General features: G+C 32.0%; 2 protein-coding genes across 2 annotated transcripts in view; one reads left to right on the top strand and one right to left on the bottom strand.

The window, feature by feature from the left end:
* The window catches only part of dyl (transmembrane protein dusky-like), a 44,718-nt gene extending 40,685 nt beyond the window's left edge, over positions 1 to 4,033 (top strand). Inside the window, exon 6 of the mRNA XM_031974827.2 lies at positions 580 to 4,033. Within this exon, the coding sequence (XP_031830687.1) occupies positions 580 to 990 (411 nt within the window). The 3' untranslated portion in view covers positions 991 to 4,033. The remainder of the gene's footprint in view (positions 1 to 579) is intronic.
* A 756-nt stretch (positions 4,034 to 4,789) lies between these two features.
* LOC116426361 (uncharacterized) lies at positions 4,790 to 17,536 on the bottom strand. Its single transcript, XM_031975194.2, has 13 exons — positions 17,516 to 17,536; positions 16,085 to 16,988; positions 13,890 to 14,417; positions 12,300 to 12,494; positions 10,940 to 11,075; positions 8,838 to 8,983; positions 8,145 to 8,271; positions 7,946 to 8,057; positions 6,899 to 6,957; positions 6,710 to 6,826; positions 5,191 to 5,325; positions 5,033 to 5,116; positions 4,790 to 4,967 (listed from the first exon to the last, which is right to left on the bottom strand). Exons 1-13 carry the CDS (start codon positions 17,534 to 17,536, stop codon positions 4,790 to 4,792), a joined length of 2,742 nt encoding a protein of 913 aa, XP_031831054.2.
* Between the last annotated feature and the right edge of the window lie 1,730 nt (positions 17,537 to 19,266).

Here is a 19,266-nt window from a genome sequence, read left to right as displayed (position 1 = left end):
TATAAAAATAGAATAGAAATATAGAGAAAGAAGTTTACGCATGAGATAAAAACATTTATGTCACACAATTAAGTTAATATGCATAATGTATATGTTATAAGTAACATATACATTACATATATTACATTATATGATATTTTTTGATATCTTGATATATTTTACTTGGTTTTATCTTACTGAAGTTTTCCTACAATTAATTGTACCACATTTCAACGAGTATAACATTACTTTCAACACGTTTTAATACCTTCTTTCAATTCTTCCACCGTATATTCTTTGTTACCTTTTATTTTATACTCAATCTTATTTCCCATATTTTATCTCTACCAGACATCCATGTAATCTATTCACATGGTCAATAAGTATCTAAGGACGATTATTAAAACTATTCATACTAAATATTATTTCCTATTTACCAATAATTTCGTCAAACAATACAGAATAATATATTCACCCCCATTTGTTACCTACAACCCATAGAAAATACAAAACACAGAGAATTCAATAATTTAATCTAACTCAGTCAAATTTAAATCAATACTTACATGTAAAAAATAAAATCTATCTCATTCGTTGCAGAATATCTATCGAACCGTCAGCCTGGTCTCCAGCCATGTGTACAAGCGAGCAGCCCAAGAGATGACAGACGTGAATACCTCGAGGACGATTCAGGTGGTGGCACCTGGTGACGTGAACTTCGCCCTGGGCACGACGAACTCTAGCAACGATACCACCGTGGTGATCCAAAACGCGAGCGCCTCATCGGACCCGGAGACGATCTGCATGAGCCTGCCTGGCTTCGTTGGCGGCCTGGTGATGCTTCTTCTGGTGGTGGTGGTCGCCTCGCTGGTCGCGGCGTTCCTGTTTGTCAGGGTGCGCGCCGTCGATCGGAAGAACATCGGCATGGCTGGCAGCAGCTTCGTCCATCCGACGTACGCGCCGGAAAACTGCACCGTGCCCAACCCGGAGTTCGTCAAGGTAGCCAACTGAGAGGATAGCGACTCGGAAACTCAGTGAAGAGAATATCGATTTCTCGAGGATCGGCGATCTCGAGGACATACCGTGCTGGGATGTTATCTAATTTGTTTGTTTGTTTGTTTTTCTACGTCCGTGTCACCTCGAACATTCTTCTCATTCGACTGAAACATTGATTCGATCCCCCTGCCCCGGTTTCACGGGATTCAGCGCTGTTCAGCACTCGCGTTACCCAGCGATGTCCGAGCAAAAACGAGCGAGCGCCGGTTTTCGTTCGATCGCCACTCGAACGAAAGAACGAGCAGAATGTTCGAGCACCGTGTAAATAAGTGCCCTAGAAACGCGACTCCATAGGAGAGAGAAAAAGAGAAAAAGGAGGACGAATCAAAGAGCGACGACGTCGGTGCACGTTCCGCCCGGTACTGCTCGCGTTTCTTGATCCTTTCACTGCTATGTGGGCCAGCATGCGTGTGATACCCTTAAAACGAGATGCACTTTTACTTCGATCGGAACAGATTTTTTGTTCTTCTTTTCTTTTTAGTACGTAACGTGCGCGATCGCGGCGCGTTCGGTCGGTCGGGTTTGGTGTAACATGCGCACGACCGTTTTGACTGATCTGTTTCGTTATTGGAATATAGGTATTCGTGTGTATTATAATTTTTTACGTCACTATTTTAGTAACTGGAACCAACTAATTCATACTCTTCATCCAAGATCATACCTAATTACAAACAAGATAAAATATTTATTCAAACGTTCACATTATAAATGCATAAAGTTTATTCATAGTATGCAACAATGAACATTGAATTCCAACCATTCGACTTGATTTTCGTTAGCAAACTTAAATCATTAATACTAAAACTACCGAACGGGTCAAATTGACCCACTTCGGAATGTTTATTTCACAAGTATTTAAATTATGAAAGCGTTTCTGCGAGAGATTATAAATGAAATTTGCGTATTGGTACAGATACAAATCTAGAAGACCGTTAGAATCTCATGAAACGTATTGTTCTAATTTTTACAAGGAATTGGAAACAGGTTACTCTAAGTGCTCGGTGATTTTAGCGCTAATAAATAATTACGCGTTCATAAACGAGACTGATTGAAACAATATCCAGTAAACGGTTCACAGTTCGTCAAAAACTATAAGTGCTCGTCCTAATATTCCATTTAACTGCACATATTCGACTGGCCGAACGGAACACAGTCGCGTTACGGAATCCGTCCTCCCGTGAATCGATCGCACCGGTGTCACTTTCGAAGTTCCGGCAAACGGTGGAACGTTCCCCGACGCGTTTCGATGGCACGTTGCGACCGCGATAGACGCGACGAAGTAGTAGCTTAATCACACGGCGAAGAGTGAGACGTCGCAGCGTGCTACGCGGCAGAAGTTTCGTCGACGGTCGCCAGAATAGTCTCGGAGGGCATTGTAAATAAGCCGGAAGTAGTCAGACGGCCCTTCAAGACGCGCGGGTTCCTTCGAATTCCCGCGTCCTCGATTATCAACGAAGTGCGTTTATTTATACAGTCAACCCTCTAATAACACGGTTAATTGGTTACGTATCATTTGAAACCATATTATACGAGACTCATAATTAGCAGTCACACAGATCTAATGATCTCTTTTCGCGTTATTGAAAATCGTATTCGTAGAAGCTCCAGATATATACACAAGAGAAACCGTGTGATTGAAGTGCTTTATTATGCGATTAACACATTGTCTACCGACAGTTATTGAACAGAATATTGAAGATTAATAATCATTGCTTAATGATTTTTTGATCAAACTTTTAATATGAATTACTGTTCTGAATCAGTAAATTGTATTGAGTAATATAAGCTAATTTTGATTTTAGGAACATTATTAGGCCGTCTAACACTAGAACTACTTAAATTGACTTTTTGAAATTTCTTTGTAACAGCCACAAGAATGTAGTTATTAAGATTTCAACTGGCTTTCATATCTATTTAGGTATTATTAAATCAGTTTCCTTAATAATTTCTCAAAGAAGCATCTGCACCCTTTCAGTAGTTATAAAAGAAAAATTCAGAAATGGGTCATTTTGATTCATCTGGTAGTTCTAGTGTTAATATAAGAATATGAGTATTTCGAAAATCTATTAATAACCGTTTAGTAGATAAACTATAAATATTCTGATTGTTGTAATGTTTGACAATTTTTTTTGGCCGAGACTTTATGTATCTGAAGAACCGTGTTATTCGAGGGTTGCTAGTACGTCTTTTTTGTACACTCTGAAAACGGCATTCCTCTTTTTATTTGTTCTCCACCTTCGTTTTTTACCTCATGTCCTCGCGACCTGGAGCTCCGCGTCGTCGACCTTTCGCGTCGGAAAGGTCGTCGCGACGCTGGGCGTCAACACGTCGATGTTCACGGAGCTCCTGGTCCCGATCCCTCACTGCGCTCGTGAAGCGACCTTATTTATTGCTCTTTATTCTGTTTTTATTATTTTATTTGTTACATTCATTCTAACTCCGTCCAGTTTCCTCCCATTTCGAACGATCTAACCTTAATTTATTTATCGAAATTTATTTATCTAGCTGCATTACTCATCCCCCACTTCTCCCTGTTCCTCGTTCTCACTTTGTCTGCATTTTTGTTTCTGCTGTCTCCTCTGCCCCCCTCCCCCTCTGCGTTTAGCGTATAAGATTTTCAAGGAAACATTGTTCCCTGATCCAGGGAACCTTGAGTATGTGTCTTTAGCACACGCATTTACACATGTAACACGTTCTGCAGAGAAAAAATGCATGATGGATACGCGATCGGACAGTGAACACGTATGCATACATCGGAGACGCACACGCGCGTGAACTATAATTGTATACATTGTTACACTGGTACGAGGAATGTATACACTAAGCAAGATTTCATTATCTGATAATTATTTCAATTACATATTCATTTTTATTTATACTATCCGGCGTTCCTCTTCTTCATACCTTCGATGCCCTGTACTTCACTTAGGTTTCTCCTTTTTTGGGGGAAATCTGTGCTATTTATTTCGATGAGAGATTTGTGGAAAGAAATATTAAAATGATTAAATAATATAGGTATTGTAACATTTTACAAAATTTTGATCAAATTGATTTCGTTATTTTAAATTATATTAGACTAGTTTGACGATTTTAGAGAGATCAAAGTTGAAATTTTTATGAAGCGTTTGGGTTATTTTTATAACTTATTGTTAGACTGCATGTTTACACTAATTTTTTACTTTTACAGAAGAATTAAATGAAATTTAGTTATAACAAATTTTTATTTCCTTTGTTAATGTTTTCAGTGAATTGAAAATGAATTGGAAGTTTATTAAATTCTATTTTATCCTACGTTTTAAACTTTTATAAAGATTCTTTGGTGTTGAATGTGAATATGGTTCTACAAACTCCCTGTCCATAACTCTAGGAAAACGTTAAAGCATGGTCACCAATGATAATTTCGGCACAATATATTTAAGAAAACGAAAAGAAGTGTTTATATTGGGTAGAAAGAAATCTAATCTCTTGTTTTAGATTGATTTCATCAATGGCATTATTACGTTTATATTTATTTAAATAATTTTTATGGAAATATACGAAAATAACAAGAAATATCAACAAGAAAGATAACACATTTGATTTTTCTACAAAAATGGACATTTATAAGCAACATTTAATATAATTTTTAATTTTGGACAGAGTACACCTTACAGAACTATATGTATTTACTTTTTATACTGTTAATTTAAAAGTATGAAATAAATTCAAAAATTCTCGACAAATTTAATAGAATGGATGAAACTTCAATTTAATGTTACGGACGACATCTACTCTTAAAAGTATTCTTCCATGCAGACAAATACGGTTTATATTTGTTAACCATAAATTTACGTTGTCTGGATGATTTTTTAACTTCACGTAATTCTTGAACTAACTTGTGCAAACTACTTTCTGGTTCCAAATGAGACGTCAAGAGATCATCAAATTTGCATCTGTTACAAATAAAAAGAGATTAGTAGTTTCTAAATTATTTTTAAATATGATCCTTGAAACTTACTTGAATAGATCGTTCTTCAAACTCGTGTCGATAAAGTATGACGTCATTTCTTTGTTGAAATTCAGAATTGTACCTAATTCTATTCTGCAAGTAAATTTGTTAATATATTAGTGTGATGATGATATGAAATGTACAATTATTTTTGTTTTCTTTTATACCTGATACTTTTTCCATCAGCGAAAAATTGAAGAAAAATGTTCCTTCGATTTGAAATCCTCAAGCTGATATGATCAGTTAATTTCATGCATATCGTTTTGAGCTGGGTAGTATCCTTCGAATAATCATCAGGAGCACTGCAATTCATACATCAGAAAAGTTCAGTTTCGTTTTTTACTTTTTCTGTTCAATTCTTATTGTTAGGACGAAACTGACAATTGAAAAAAATTAAATATTTCTGAAGGATCGAAAAAGAAACTATAGTTAATGCATCGTTCATAATTTTAAATTATCGTGAATTCAAAGCATAGTTTTTTCAATCATATTGAGGGAAGTACATTGTCGAGTAACTGAATACAATCTATTTCTTACAACTAGATACATTTCAATAATCCAGTGGCATTTATTTAAATATATAAAAGAGGAAAACATAAAATATTTAAAGAAATATTTTATATTTTGCACATCCACAAAAATAAAATTTTAATATATTGATCAAAACTTTTGGTACGTAATTATTTAAAAAATACCAATAGATACATTAATCCTACAATATTATGTAATGTTTCAACATTTTTAAAATGCAGAACAAAAGTTCCGAATTAATCACTGTCTTCAATATTCATATGTGCTTCATAGACGCATCTTTTAAAAAATAATATATGTGAAAATAATTTGCAATTTTCTATTGAATCCAGTAGTCTCAGTGTTAACTAAATTAGAAGTCTGCACTCTCGTAATAACATACATCTTTTTTTTAAACGCTTCACCATTTTTACAAGAAGAAACAAAACATGTTGAATTTATATAAACAATTTAAAAGTGAAAAATAGTGGATTCTGTACTACTATATCTTATGTTTTTCTAAAAGTTCCAAATTTCAAGCAAGAACAATTTCACCAAAAGGTCGTTTCCGATTAAAAGGACAATGCTATTAATAACCTATTCGCTTACGCATTATTCTTGAGCCCTTATTTTATAAATCTACCTTAGTGTACTATTTTCATCAGAATGCGAAAAAATAAATTCCCTTAAAGTAATAAAGAACAAAACAGTCTTATATCATTTTCAAAACTGTATTTAATTTAAAGTACCCTTACATGTAAAATATTTGTAGTATGTAATATTTAAACAGTTCAAAAGTATTTAAAATTAAAATATTAAAAGTCAATAAAAAGAAAAAATGTTAAGTCACGACATAAAGGACTAAAATCAGTTTCTACCGTTATTTCCATATTATATTATACTATGTATATCATTTTATCCAAATTATATTCAAATCACTTTAGTATTGCATATCATTGAAAACTCAGTTTCAGCATTTTCAAACTTTCTCATTATAAGTTCGCAGCGCCCACTAAACTGTTCAATTGTGATGCGGCTGTAAAGTTGACTGGTGTTGAAGATGGTTCGCCGTTAATTGAAAAACTCGATTATTAACGTTTCTCTCAGTGGAACGGTCCCGTTGTAATTAGTAACCCTCGTTCAAGTACAATTGTACTACTTTTTTCCTCGACGTACCCGGACATGACCTCTTCTTCGCTGTCGTGCACCGCGACAACAGGTTTCTGTTCCACGACCTTCTTCTCCTTATTTCGCGAGCTCGCCGGCGACGCTGATGCTTTGCCACTTCCGGAACTGTGATGCATTGTGTGTTATAGGAGCGAATCAATCAAAATTGATTCAAGCTACGAGAAATAGTTGAACTACCTCTTTATCAGCTTTGACGATGGAGGGAGGAACTTCTCTATGTGAGCTGCTGATTTTTCCTGAAACATGTAATTGTTGCTGAAATGCCAATAATTAATACTGGATGCATGAAATCTATTAACCCCTTGTCCTATGATTTTTTTTATAACTGCATACGTCAGAATTACTTTATTATTAATAATTAATTAAAAATAAAAGAGAATTCCATGTTCTTCTTCTAATTACGTTTTCTTCAAAGATTAAGAATTTGTAATAGAAAAATAACATATAGTTTTAACTTAAAGGAATAGAAAGACATTTACATACACTAATCTCTCTTCAGAATCTTTGTCATGAGTCTGATACGAGATTGTAAGACAAGGGGATAATTTCAAGGAATTTAAACATAACATATATGTTACAAGAATTTTAAATATCTTTATTCCTACATATATATAGCAAATTTGTTCCTGTTCTCAGTAACCCTTTAATTTAATATATCTGTGTTCAACATATTTATTATTCCAAAATGAATAGAACAAAGTATATGATCAATGTCAACGAATCTAGTATTGTAATTATAAGGATAATATTCGAAAAATACTTGCAAAGAAAGAAAATTTATTAATTTTTTGAAAGTTCATTGAGGTTTAAGAGATAAACAAATTGAAAATTTAGTTATAAAAAGTAACATTCGTGAATATTTTCATAAAAAGTGAGGATTTTCAATAAAAATATAATATTTTACTAAAAACAAAATGAATTTAAATTGAAAATTCACAATATCCATTTTGTTTACAAGGACTTGACAAAATTTACTAAACTTGTTGTAAAATTTACTCTAAAAATCTCAATCTCAATACAAATCTCAAATCCATGACGATCTAATAACTTTCATATAATTTAATCTTAAACAGTTTTCTTAATATAAGGAATATAATATAATATTTTAAATCTATGAATTAAAAATTATATTTATACATATTTTTATATTAATCTATCTATTCTATAATTAGATTAATATTTTGTCGAAATATCAAAGTCAAAAGCAATGGAACAATGTCTCACCACGTACACAGTTTCGACAACCAAGTTCTTTTCGTCGACGTCCCATTTCCACACCAGTGGCGGGCCTGCCGGATTATCCCTCCAAATTCCTCCAATCTGATTGTAGGACAGCCTGCAGAAATAATTGGAAACTTGAACTGAAGGTGTCCCAGGCCGACAGTAATTAAAAATTCCGGCGAAATTCTTTTCCGTCACGTACCTTGTCGCGCCGTCCTCGTCAAAGACAGCGCCGTTGCCCATGGTGTCGAACACCCCGACGATCTGTGACTTTCTTTCCACTCCCACGCAATCTTTGCCTCCTGGGGTGAACACAGTATACATACCATCTTGAAATCGATTTTAACTGTTTTTATGCGTTGTCTGTGTCACATCGATTGTTTTTGTCTTTACCAACACTTTGACTGCCACGTGATCCACACGTGGCTGACATAGGGTTTGCATTAACTCTTTATGTACTGAATTATTTATTTATTCTTTTTAGTGGCTTTCTTAAATTTTTAGAAAATAAACAGCTATGGTATGTCAATCAAATTTTCATTTCACGTAAGTTTTAACATATAACTTTTTAAATAAATAAAATAATATAAATTTTAATAACTTAGTTTCTTTAATCATAGAATTTGAAAATAATAAGTAATTAAATTATGGTTATAAGTATTGTCTTTGCATTTATATAACTTTTCAAATTAATAAAATAATATAAATTTTAATAACTCAGTTTCTTTAATGATACGTTTTAAAAATAATAAATAATTAAATTGTGGTTATAAGCATTGTCCTTTGCATAATATAAAATTGTTTCAATATTATGTTCAGCAACTATAACTTTAGACTTTTTAACAAGAACGTTGATATCATTTACAGTAAATCTGTATTATATTTTTATGATTACATTTCTGATTCCCTGGTTTGTAAACTTCAATAGCCAGCCGCCCATTTGGATGAAAAACTTCCCCCGTTCCATCGGGATGGAAATTTACGAAAATTGTGGCGCCATCGTTGTAATATATTCTTCCCTCGTATTTGTGCCTTTCGAACCTGCTCGTTCAAGGAGATTAATGTTTCAGCGTAATAAATTATCCAAGTTAGTTTCCGAGGACGAACTAGAACACGACACCACCTACAATGGCGTCTTGTTAGCTTTAAGCTTCGACTTAATCGTTAGCTCGTTATCAACTAATCTCGAAGTTTACTCGGGTGTTGTGTGGAAGGAAAGATAATGAATTCGTTATTTAATGTGAATTTCGTTTAATGACATTTTATTATACATCGGATTCAATTATATAACATTGACAGGGGCGTTTGATTAATCTTAATAGCTTTTTATTTGGGAAAGGAATTATTGCTTCTTGAAATTGTTTTTAAAGTATATCATTTATACAAAAATGTTCATATTTTTATATTCGGCGACGTGCTTTTATAAATTTATAAAGTTGTTTCATAAATAGATGGTTGAATTTTATCAATACATTCTATGAACAGTAACAATAAAATTATGTTATTCAACTATATATTAAGGAACTCATGATTAAAATTTTATACCTATCAAAAATATTCAATATAAAAACAGAAGATAGATCAATAAATAAGTTAACGTAATTTTTATCTTCACAATTAAATATTTTTTGTCAATAATATCAACACATATTTTATTATTATACATTTATATTTCTTGAATAAATATTTCCTATTTATTATCATAGGGAAAGGAATAAATATTATGCGAATCAATCATACTTCTGTATAAAGGTTCTTTATAAAGATAAAATTGTCACTTTGATAGTTGCGAAATATTTGCTTCGGTACACTTTAGAAAATCGACAAGCATTTATACCGTTACTATTAGGATAACCCCTTGGCTGTATTGGGTTGTCAGTTCGTTGATGCATGAAACATAACGAGCTGCTTTGCATGATCCAATTTTATAGTCAATGCCCAGACCTAATTAAACTGGATGGTCTGACCTAGCTTTTCAATTTTAAACACATAAAGGATTTATAATAAGAAATATTATTAGTCCCCCATTTATCTTGATTACTTTTTATAAACTGTACAAAAATTAAAATATATACTCTTATTCGTAATAAATGCTGATCTAACTATTCTAAAACAGAAATTCTTTTTATATTTACTTCATTGAATATTTTGCACTGAAATAAAAAATTATTCATGACCTACAAAATTGAAACAAAAAATAGCGGAAATATATGTACTAAAATATATAGTACACAGTAGAATTGAAAGGTAAATAATTATTGATATTATCAATATTATTGATATTAATGATAAAAATAATGGTTGAAATAAAAAATTTAATTATATAATTTTTATATGCATGAGTAACGTTTATTCGTTACTGGAAGTGTTTGTATTAACTTGTATAAGTACACTTTATTAATTTCATTATATCGTTGTAAGTATCATTTTTTACACAACACTTTATAATTTTCTTCATATTGATTTTTACAATTACTTTGTTTTTCGAATAAATGATATCTTCTTCTATGTTTTCACATAAATCAATAGAATATATAATAAACATTATTTAAGCAGCAATTATTTACACTGTTATTCAAATAAAATAACTTAATAAATACAAACAAATTATTCTAACAAATAGATAAAATAATTTTCTGCAAATAATAAACAATTATTATTCGAATGTAGTATCTTACTAATAATATGCACTATCACTACATATTCCTACATAGTATAATGTGATCTCTAATGATCTCAATGATAATGCAAACTCTACAAATAAAAAATAAAAAAGTTCACGAGGCTAATTACTTTAGAAAATATCATTATAATATATTGACATATCATATTTATATATTATAACAGATAATACACTATAAATAAATTATATTATAAATTATAACATATTACTATAATTATAACTATTATAAAAGTTTAAACAATTCGAAGAATATCAAAACCTGGTTTGCATAATCTCTGGCAAGATGTAATATCATACTCGAAATTTCAACGTACCAATTCAGATGTGGTTTCGCTGGCTTTGTTTGGTACTGGACGACTTTCCTCGTGATTTTGGGAATCGGCAGTAGGGTCCAACCATGATTCACGAAGTGCTGGTTGGATAATTGGTACTCGATCAAGTGGCGGCGTTCTGTAATACAGGAATTTCACGAGGACGTCCAACTTGGTCTACCATACATGCGCAGACCGCATTATTTGGATGCGATACGATAATGATGGCCAAACGTTCTCGAGCTCTCAAGTGTTCGGTTAATGACGATCTGATATTGAGTTTCACTCAGTCTCTACGGAATCAGTAGTCTCGGTAATGATATCAACGTTACCAGTTTTCGCAAATCAAATCGGATCGATAAGTTTGCAATTCTTTCACCACGCAGGTATAACAACAAGGAATGGATGTTTTTAAAACATAGATTTGTACAAAGGACAAATTTTTTAGATACTGCAGTAAAAATTGAAATGGATTGCTAGTTCACTTTAAGGAAAATTGAATGATAAGATTGTATTATCGATATCAAAATCATATTAACCTTTTGAACTCGAAAGTTTTGTCGACAGTTATATTCATTATTTTCTAACGAAATATTAATGATATTGTTTATAACTAACATAAATATAAATAATACAATAATCAGGGGATAGAACTATTCTGTTTCAATATTTCCTGTATAATTATGTTATATGGTATTAAATATAAAACTTTATAACTTTGTTATATCAAACCAAATGTGCAACTGTGTGTGGCATTTCGAGTGTAAAGGGTTAAGTGCCTGCTTTAACCTTCTCTTTGTACACAAATATTTTAACGTTAACCCCTTGCGCTATGACTTATTTTTCAATTATAACCGATACAACTACTTTATCGTTAATAATTTATTAAGGAAAGAACGAATTTTTATGCTTATTCTATATCTACGTTCACTCAAAAGGTTAACTATTGATAATAGGAAAGCAATATTTAATATATGTTTAAACAAAGTAAATAAAACTTAGATTTATCAAATTTAGTTTACAATTTTCGTCATAAGCCTGACACAATATTGTAAGTCAAGAGATTAATCTTGTACTGAGGTATAATTGCACTCCATACATTTTTGGTGCAAAACGTACAGAAAAAATTCAGCTGCATAAGTATGTATTGACTGATATATTCAAATTTACCGATTTCAGGGAAATTTGTTCAAATATTATGTAAAATATATTACAGACATCATTCCTAGAAAAACTTTGGAAATTTACCATTCGTCAACCTTTAATTTACATTTTTATCTATACACAGAGAGAAGGTTAAAGACAAAGCGTCGGACGAAAGGATTTATTTTCGCTTTCAAAAATTCGGATTGCTTTCTCTCACCTGTTTCACCGAGATCCGACACTTTTGTCCTTATTTCGCGATAACGAGTGCCATTTATCTTACTGTAATCGTCGTTCGCTTTACTCGAATCACGTTCCCTGCGTCCCTTCGCGTTGGCCTCGCTTGTTTCTTTCTTACTTCGACGGTCTGAATCGGGCGTTGATTTATCTTCCCCACTTGCGCTACGTACTTTCCCTTTATATAACAGAGAAAATTGTATTCCGATATTGCTTATTACTCTGCATATCGCAGGTTACGTGTTTTCCTATCACAGAAAAATTGCCATGTTACAGTGGTATCTCAACCCCTTGCCCTATGATTTCTTTCTCAAGTCTGAGCGATACTGTTACTTTCCCATTAATAATTTATTGGAAAAAGAGAAAAACTGTAGGTATATTCTATGTTTATGTTCGTTGTTAAGTATAATAATTGATTACAGAAGGATAAAATTTACTTTGAATTCGAATGAATTGAGTAATATTCATGTTTGTTAAATCATGTTGAAAATCTTCACCGCGAGTCTGACACGTTGTTATAAGGCGAGGAGTTAAGTAACATTGATTATGAATTATTTTGGTTATCCAGGTACTTGTTAATCCACTGTGACAAAGCTTTATACAAAATACGACATTCCAAGTACACTTTTGAATCATTTTTTCCTTATGATGATGGAAACAAGGGTTTTCGTGTGAGGTTATTTCATGATTTCAAGGGGGACATACTTTAATATAAAAACTTTATGGTGAATTAACATTAATATTATCAAGAAGTCAAAATGATGTATTAATTTAATTACTTCGAAACATTACTCAAGTACATTCGTAGAGATCACAGTTGCTTTGTACTGCAAAAATTTGTTACAGTGATTTTCGTTACAAAATTATGAAGTTAAGGTTTTAAATTAAACTGAAGTTATTTGAATACAAGTTTGTAAAAACAAGTGATGTGTTTTTATTTAACTATAATTTCAATGTATTTTATGTTTTATGACATAGCATCGAAGTGTAAATCCATTTTTTTGGAAATTTTGGGACCACCTTATTTATCCTTTCTCATAATTTATAGTGCAATTATTAACAATTTTCAAACCATATAAAAGATCTTTAAAAATACAGTTCTTCGGCCAGTCCTACATACTTTACTTTTATATTGATGTCACGTTTAGTCATCTAACTTCAGCTAAACCATTATTAGAAATACTAGTTTCATTTCTTGTATATATGGTCTAGGCTAGATCTCCTCATTGAATTTTAAAAAACAAGAAAATGACGAGTTTTTTTCGAAATTCAATACTTCCTTCAATCAAATAAGAAAGCATGCTTCCTTAACAATACACCTACGTCATCTTCTCCGAACATCTTATATCACTTTCATCTAACAAAAGAGATAAAAAAATGCACCGAATTTAAATAATTTTGCTGTTTCATTTAAAAAAGTTAAATTATTTCTTGACCCGCTTATTAGCAGTAAAATATCCCGTTTTCCCTCGCGGAACATTTTCAAGTAACAAGTTTTCCGAGCGCCTCGGGAAATTGAAGTTCCTTTATGTCACCCGGGCGACATTCCCAAATTTTTACAAATTGTACCTACCACCCTTCCCCTTCTTCATTAAGTCTGAATCAGCTTCGTCTCTGCTCGAGCGACCTCTCCGCTTTCCATCACGCTTAGGAACATTTTCTTCTTCATCAAAGCCACGAGGCGTTCCCTTCGCCTTGCTGTCAAGTGCATCTGTTTTTTTCTTCCTTCGTTCCCTAGTGCCTATGCTCTCACTAGTATCCACCATTTCCTCCATTTCGTAGTTCTTCCTTTCCTCCGCTTTCTTAACGCTATGTCTACCATTTGTCTTGCCTTCGTTACCTGTGTCTTCGATAATATGTTCGTTCTTTATTTCTCTTAATAATTCAGCTGTGGAAACTTTCTTTCCTTTTTTATTTGCAGGTTTTTTTTCAATCATTTTCAAATTTGGAATTTTTGACCATTTGTTCTTACGCGAGGATTCTGTCTCTGTAGTTGATTGATTATAATCTTCGTTATCCGCAAGCTTCGATTTTTGTGCTTTTTGTCGATTCAAGCTTTGTTTTCTTCTATTAGATTGTCCGTGAATTAAAGTTTTATGATCTAAAGAGCCAAAGAAATAGTTTCTTTTATAGTTTTTCAGTTTTCGTATAGTAAAGAACGTAATTTCAATATTATTTTATAAATTAGTCACTTTATTGTTTGTAACAATAATTATCTATAACTATTAGAATATTATTTCTAATATTTCTTACTTTTTATTATTTACACGTTACAATTGTTGTATTTTGAACATTTCTCACGTGGATAATTCAATTTTATTCTGTGAAAACTCACACAAACAATTGATATAGGTGTCTTTCCAAAATTGTCATATTATAAAAAAAAGCAGTTGGTACTTTAATGTAATCGATATTATTCATTTTAATGACAAAAGTAGAGCGAGTTATGGGAGTAAAGAATGTAGCAAATACAGAACAGTTTCCACTTGAAGAGACTTCGAGCGTCTTAATCATTCTAAGCGCCGACAGTCCAACATTGCTAAAACCGCAAAAAACTTTCCAGAGAGAAGAAAAGAAGACATTTCGTGAGCTACTTTAGAAAACGGTCATTTCTTATGATGTAGTAGACCAGGACAAATAGCACAAATTTTTAATCTATCTTAAAATCATTTGCAACACTTGAAACATATTTTTTTCGAAATACAATTTTTGTACATTGACTAACAGTTTCTGTAAAAACTATTGGCTGCTATTTTTTCAGATGTATACTTTATCTGTCTGTTATTGGAACTGAAAATATCTGAATTTATAATTTTTCAGTTAGTTAAAACAAAAGACAATTATAACGTTTTTATGGAATTCCACTTTCAACCAACAGAAAACTCATAAAGTGTAATTAAAATAAAATGTTATTAATATATTTTTAACAACGAGAAAGTTCATGGCCAATGTAATGATTAACAATGAATAATTCGACCATCTAAACAATAACTTTACAACAATAATGATTATGAAAAATTCAGAAACATACGTTCATTTATTTTTTAAAAAATATTCCAAAGATCACATAAAAAAGCACATTTAAATCAGAATATCAAGGAATATATGTAGTTTTATTATTAATTATTTTTTATTAATTATTTTTTATTAATTACGACGTATAACCGTCTTTGAAGTTTTACCACAAGTAGCGAATAAAATTGTCAAAATGAAATCACGCTTTCGACTTATTTATTTTTATATGTGTCGTTATAATCAAGCAAACTGTTAAGTTACTTCTAACAAAGAACGTAAAGTGACGTTAACCTCTTGCCTTATGATTTCTTTTGCAACTGCGCTCATCAAAGCTATTTCCTCCTCGATAAGTAGCTACAAAAACAAGTTTCTACATTCATAGTAGATCTATTTCTATGTTAACAGTTAAATATTAATGAAAAGGAAATAAAATTTCATTTTGTCTGTTGAAAAACAATATTAACACTAAAACTACCAGACGGATCAAAATGATTCATTCCTGATTTCTCTTTACTTTTAAATATGAAAGAGATAACAGATGTTCCTCTGCGAAATTATTAAACAAATTGATTTAGCAATACGTAAACTGAATTTTAAACTAATTAAAAACTAAATAGATGCACTCTTGAAGCTTCTACAGAGGAATTTCAAAAAGTAGTTATAAGGCAAGGGTTTAAAATATGCTTATACTGTTTATACAATAAATATTTATGACGTGGGCAGTTGCAAGAATAAACTCCAAATTGTCCTCACCTCCCGAAGATTTAGCCTCTTCACGTTGGTCCTCATCCCCTATCTCCAACTTCCTCATCTTCGACCTACTCAGACTTTGTCCTCCAGCCCCAACTTCCATATAAGTCGATTTCAAATTTCCCATGTTCCTCGATGCCTTCTTTCTCTCCGTTAAATCAGCTTCTCCAGCAGATCGCTGATCCTCTGCAACCTCTCTCAATCCCGGGTCCCGTGACCTTGATCGATTCCCACCCCGCTGGTTCTCCCAGGGTGATCGGTCGGGCCCATTTCCTTCGATGTCGTTGTTCAACAGTCTGTCTTTTTTACGATCCCAGCCGGGATTCCTGTCTCTTTTAATTTTCCTCATTTTTCCAACAGCTGTTCCTTCTTCGTCTGCGCCTCGTGTTCCGCGCGGTTCACGATCTCCACCGGCATTTCCTTCACCGGGAGCATCGTCACGTTTCTCTCGTCTATCTGCCGCGATAGGAGACCCGGAATCCTTGTCGATATTGCGGAGTTTCCTTGTTCCTTCGGCATCTCTCTCAGCCTGATGGTACACCGCCTTCGTTAAATCACTGTGCCCGATTCTGTCAAATTTATCCGGTCCTCGACCCGCTTCCTCGTAACTTTCTGGCTCTGTTTTCCTCAAGGACACTTTAGGATCTACGGAACGCGGCGTGCTTGTACCATGAACGTCCCGATGCTTTATCGTTCGATCGAAGCCCACCAGCGGGCTACCGACCGACCACCTTGCAGTTTCGAGATCGTCGCCAGCTTGATAATCCGCGATCCGTTTATCCTGAGATCCTCGCTGGAAAATCCCTGATCGCGGTCGTGTGTAGTCTCCATCATCGTCCACGAATAGCCCGCTGCTCGAGAGCTTTATTTTTATTTTACTTTCGACGGATTCTTCTTGACTAGCGTTCTATAAACAATGGACATTTTTTATATGTTATGAGTTGGATAAGTGTTTGTGCACTAAGGTTTCTCGAAACAATATTCTGAAGACAGGTTGATATCATTTTGGATGTTTTAATAATTTTATTATTAACCCCGTGCCATATGATTTCTTTCACAATTGTGCTTGATGAAAGTACATTCACGTTTTATTAGAAAAACAGAATTTGGTACTTATTCTACTCGCCGCATTCCCTTCAGACGTTAACGGTTGATCATAGAAAAGAAATATTTAATTTATATTCAAAATAAACAAATAACAGATTTGTCAACAAATTCAGATTTGTCAAATTTAATTAAAAATATTCATCATGAGTCTGACACGATATAAGAGGATAGGGGTTAAATTGTATATGACGATAATAGTATTTTTAGTGAGTGAAGGGATTAAGATACTTTCTGTTGATAAACGGATATTATAAGAATAAGTACGAATAAAAATGTTGAATTAGGTTATAAAATAATTGTTAACTGAGGTTTGCGATATTGATTTACCGAATGTTTAAAGGTATTCATAGTTTTGATAGGATTGTGAAACGATAAAAATGAATCCCACCATAAAATACATATTACATATTGACTCAGAAGAATTTCCTATACAAATTTATAGTGTATTTTTTAATATATGTAGCACATTTGTGGTTTTATTATAGTATTGCTAAATATCACAATACATATTCATAAACCAAAACGTTGTTGTGCAAAGTAAAAGTTTGTTTTGATATGAAGTTACGAATATAAAAATTTGTCTGAATTAAATATTTCTTACTTTCTCATTTTACCTATTTTTTAATAATATGATTATTCCTTTGTAAGTTAATAAATAAATTTTAACCGGCGTAGTTAATGTCGGTAATAACGACAATGATCTTTTAACAAAATGTACGAAAACTTGTTATTGTTCTTGCTATATTAAACAGATATTAAAATTTTTTAGTTATGAACTAACCGATATTAATTGCAATAGTGCCCATTCTTCTAAGATATCATAATACAATTGCAAGTTTTTGCAGCAATACGTACCCTGAAAAAGTTACGTAAGTTAATATTCAGTTCATAAAAACGAATGTTATTTTTAAAGGATAGAATCTAGATCAATTAATTTTCTTTGGTACTCGATATCTTGATACTTATATTATTTTACACGTTACTCACACATTGTTGAGCTATTTTACTGACAATTTCATTACAGAATCTGCATCGAGAGTTTTTTATGCCCCAATCTCGGATAAAATTGTTCACAAGGCGCAGTGTCCATTTCATTTGCATACAAGAGAGTTGTTCTATAAGAAAGCAATAAGAGTAGTATAAAAATTGTTTCTTGAACAAACAAACTTTACAATATTTTTTAAGTAAACATTTTCATTTTAGTACAGCACAAAATATTATTTTAATATTTTAACGTTATATACTTCTTTGCAACATTTAGTTTACATCTTCGTTTAATTCAATTACGAGTTATATATACTATTTGATAATTAACATTATTTTAATAAAATAATAAAGTTAAGAGACCAGATTATATAAAAATATATTTGCAATTATTTGCTTAATAAAATCGAAGTAAATTATTGAATTTAAAGGTTATCATTAACTTAACAGTGAAACATTAAAATAATTTGTTTAAAAATAAATAATTAATATACGGTATATATAATATAGTACTTATATTGTAACGTGAATATTACGTATATAATTTAGCAATTACCTTTTGATTCTTCACGACAAGAAATAAGTTTCTTCATTATCTCTTTAAAGAGGCAAGACAACATTTTTAGTTTAAACGATACCGTGGATATCGAAATTTCTTCTGTAACGCACAACACATCTTTCACATCGTGGACGATATTTTCGACCATACAACATTTTTCCAAACTTGTTAAAATTTTATTTATCTATTTAAAAAAAACAAATAATATTTATTGATACAAATGTTCAGTTGCAAAAATATTCACTATTCTTAGCATTAATTAATCTTAGAATTAATTTATGTTTGAACGTTCTCTGAAATTTGAAAACAGACATGTGTCCGCTTCATATATTTTACATTAAAATCGATTTAATCAATATGAGGAAATAGATAGAAAAGGAAATGAACTTCTAGTTGACTTCAACCTTCAAGAGGAAATTCTATTTTACATAATTACTTGTAATCTATTAATCTATCAATTACACGCGTTGCTGAATATAACGACTAATGTACTAATTGAAATTGGCAACTGAAATACTATATTATCAAATGTATA

This window comes from Nomia melanderi, chromosome 12 (genome assembly GCF_051020985.1).
Source record: "Nomia melanderi isolate GNS246 chromosome 12, iyNomMela1, whole genome shotgun sequence".
Lineage (NCBI taxonomy): Eukaryota > Metazoa > Arthropoda > Insecta > Hymenoptera > Halictidae > Nomia > Nomia melanderi.
Note: the sequence above shows the minus strand (reverse complement) of the source record. Positions and strands in the feature narration are given on the sequence as shown.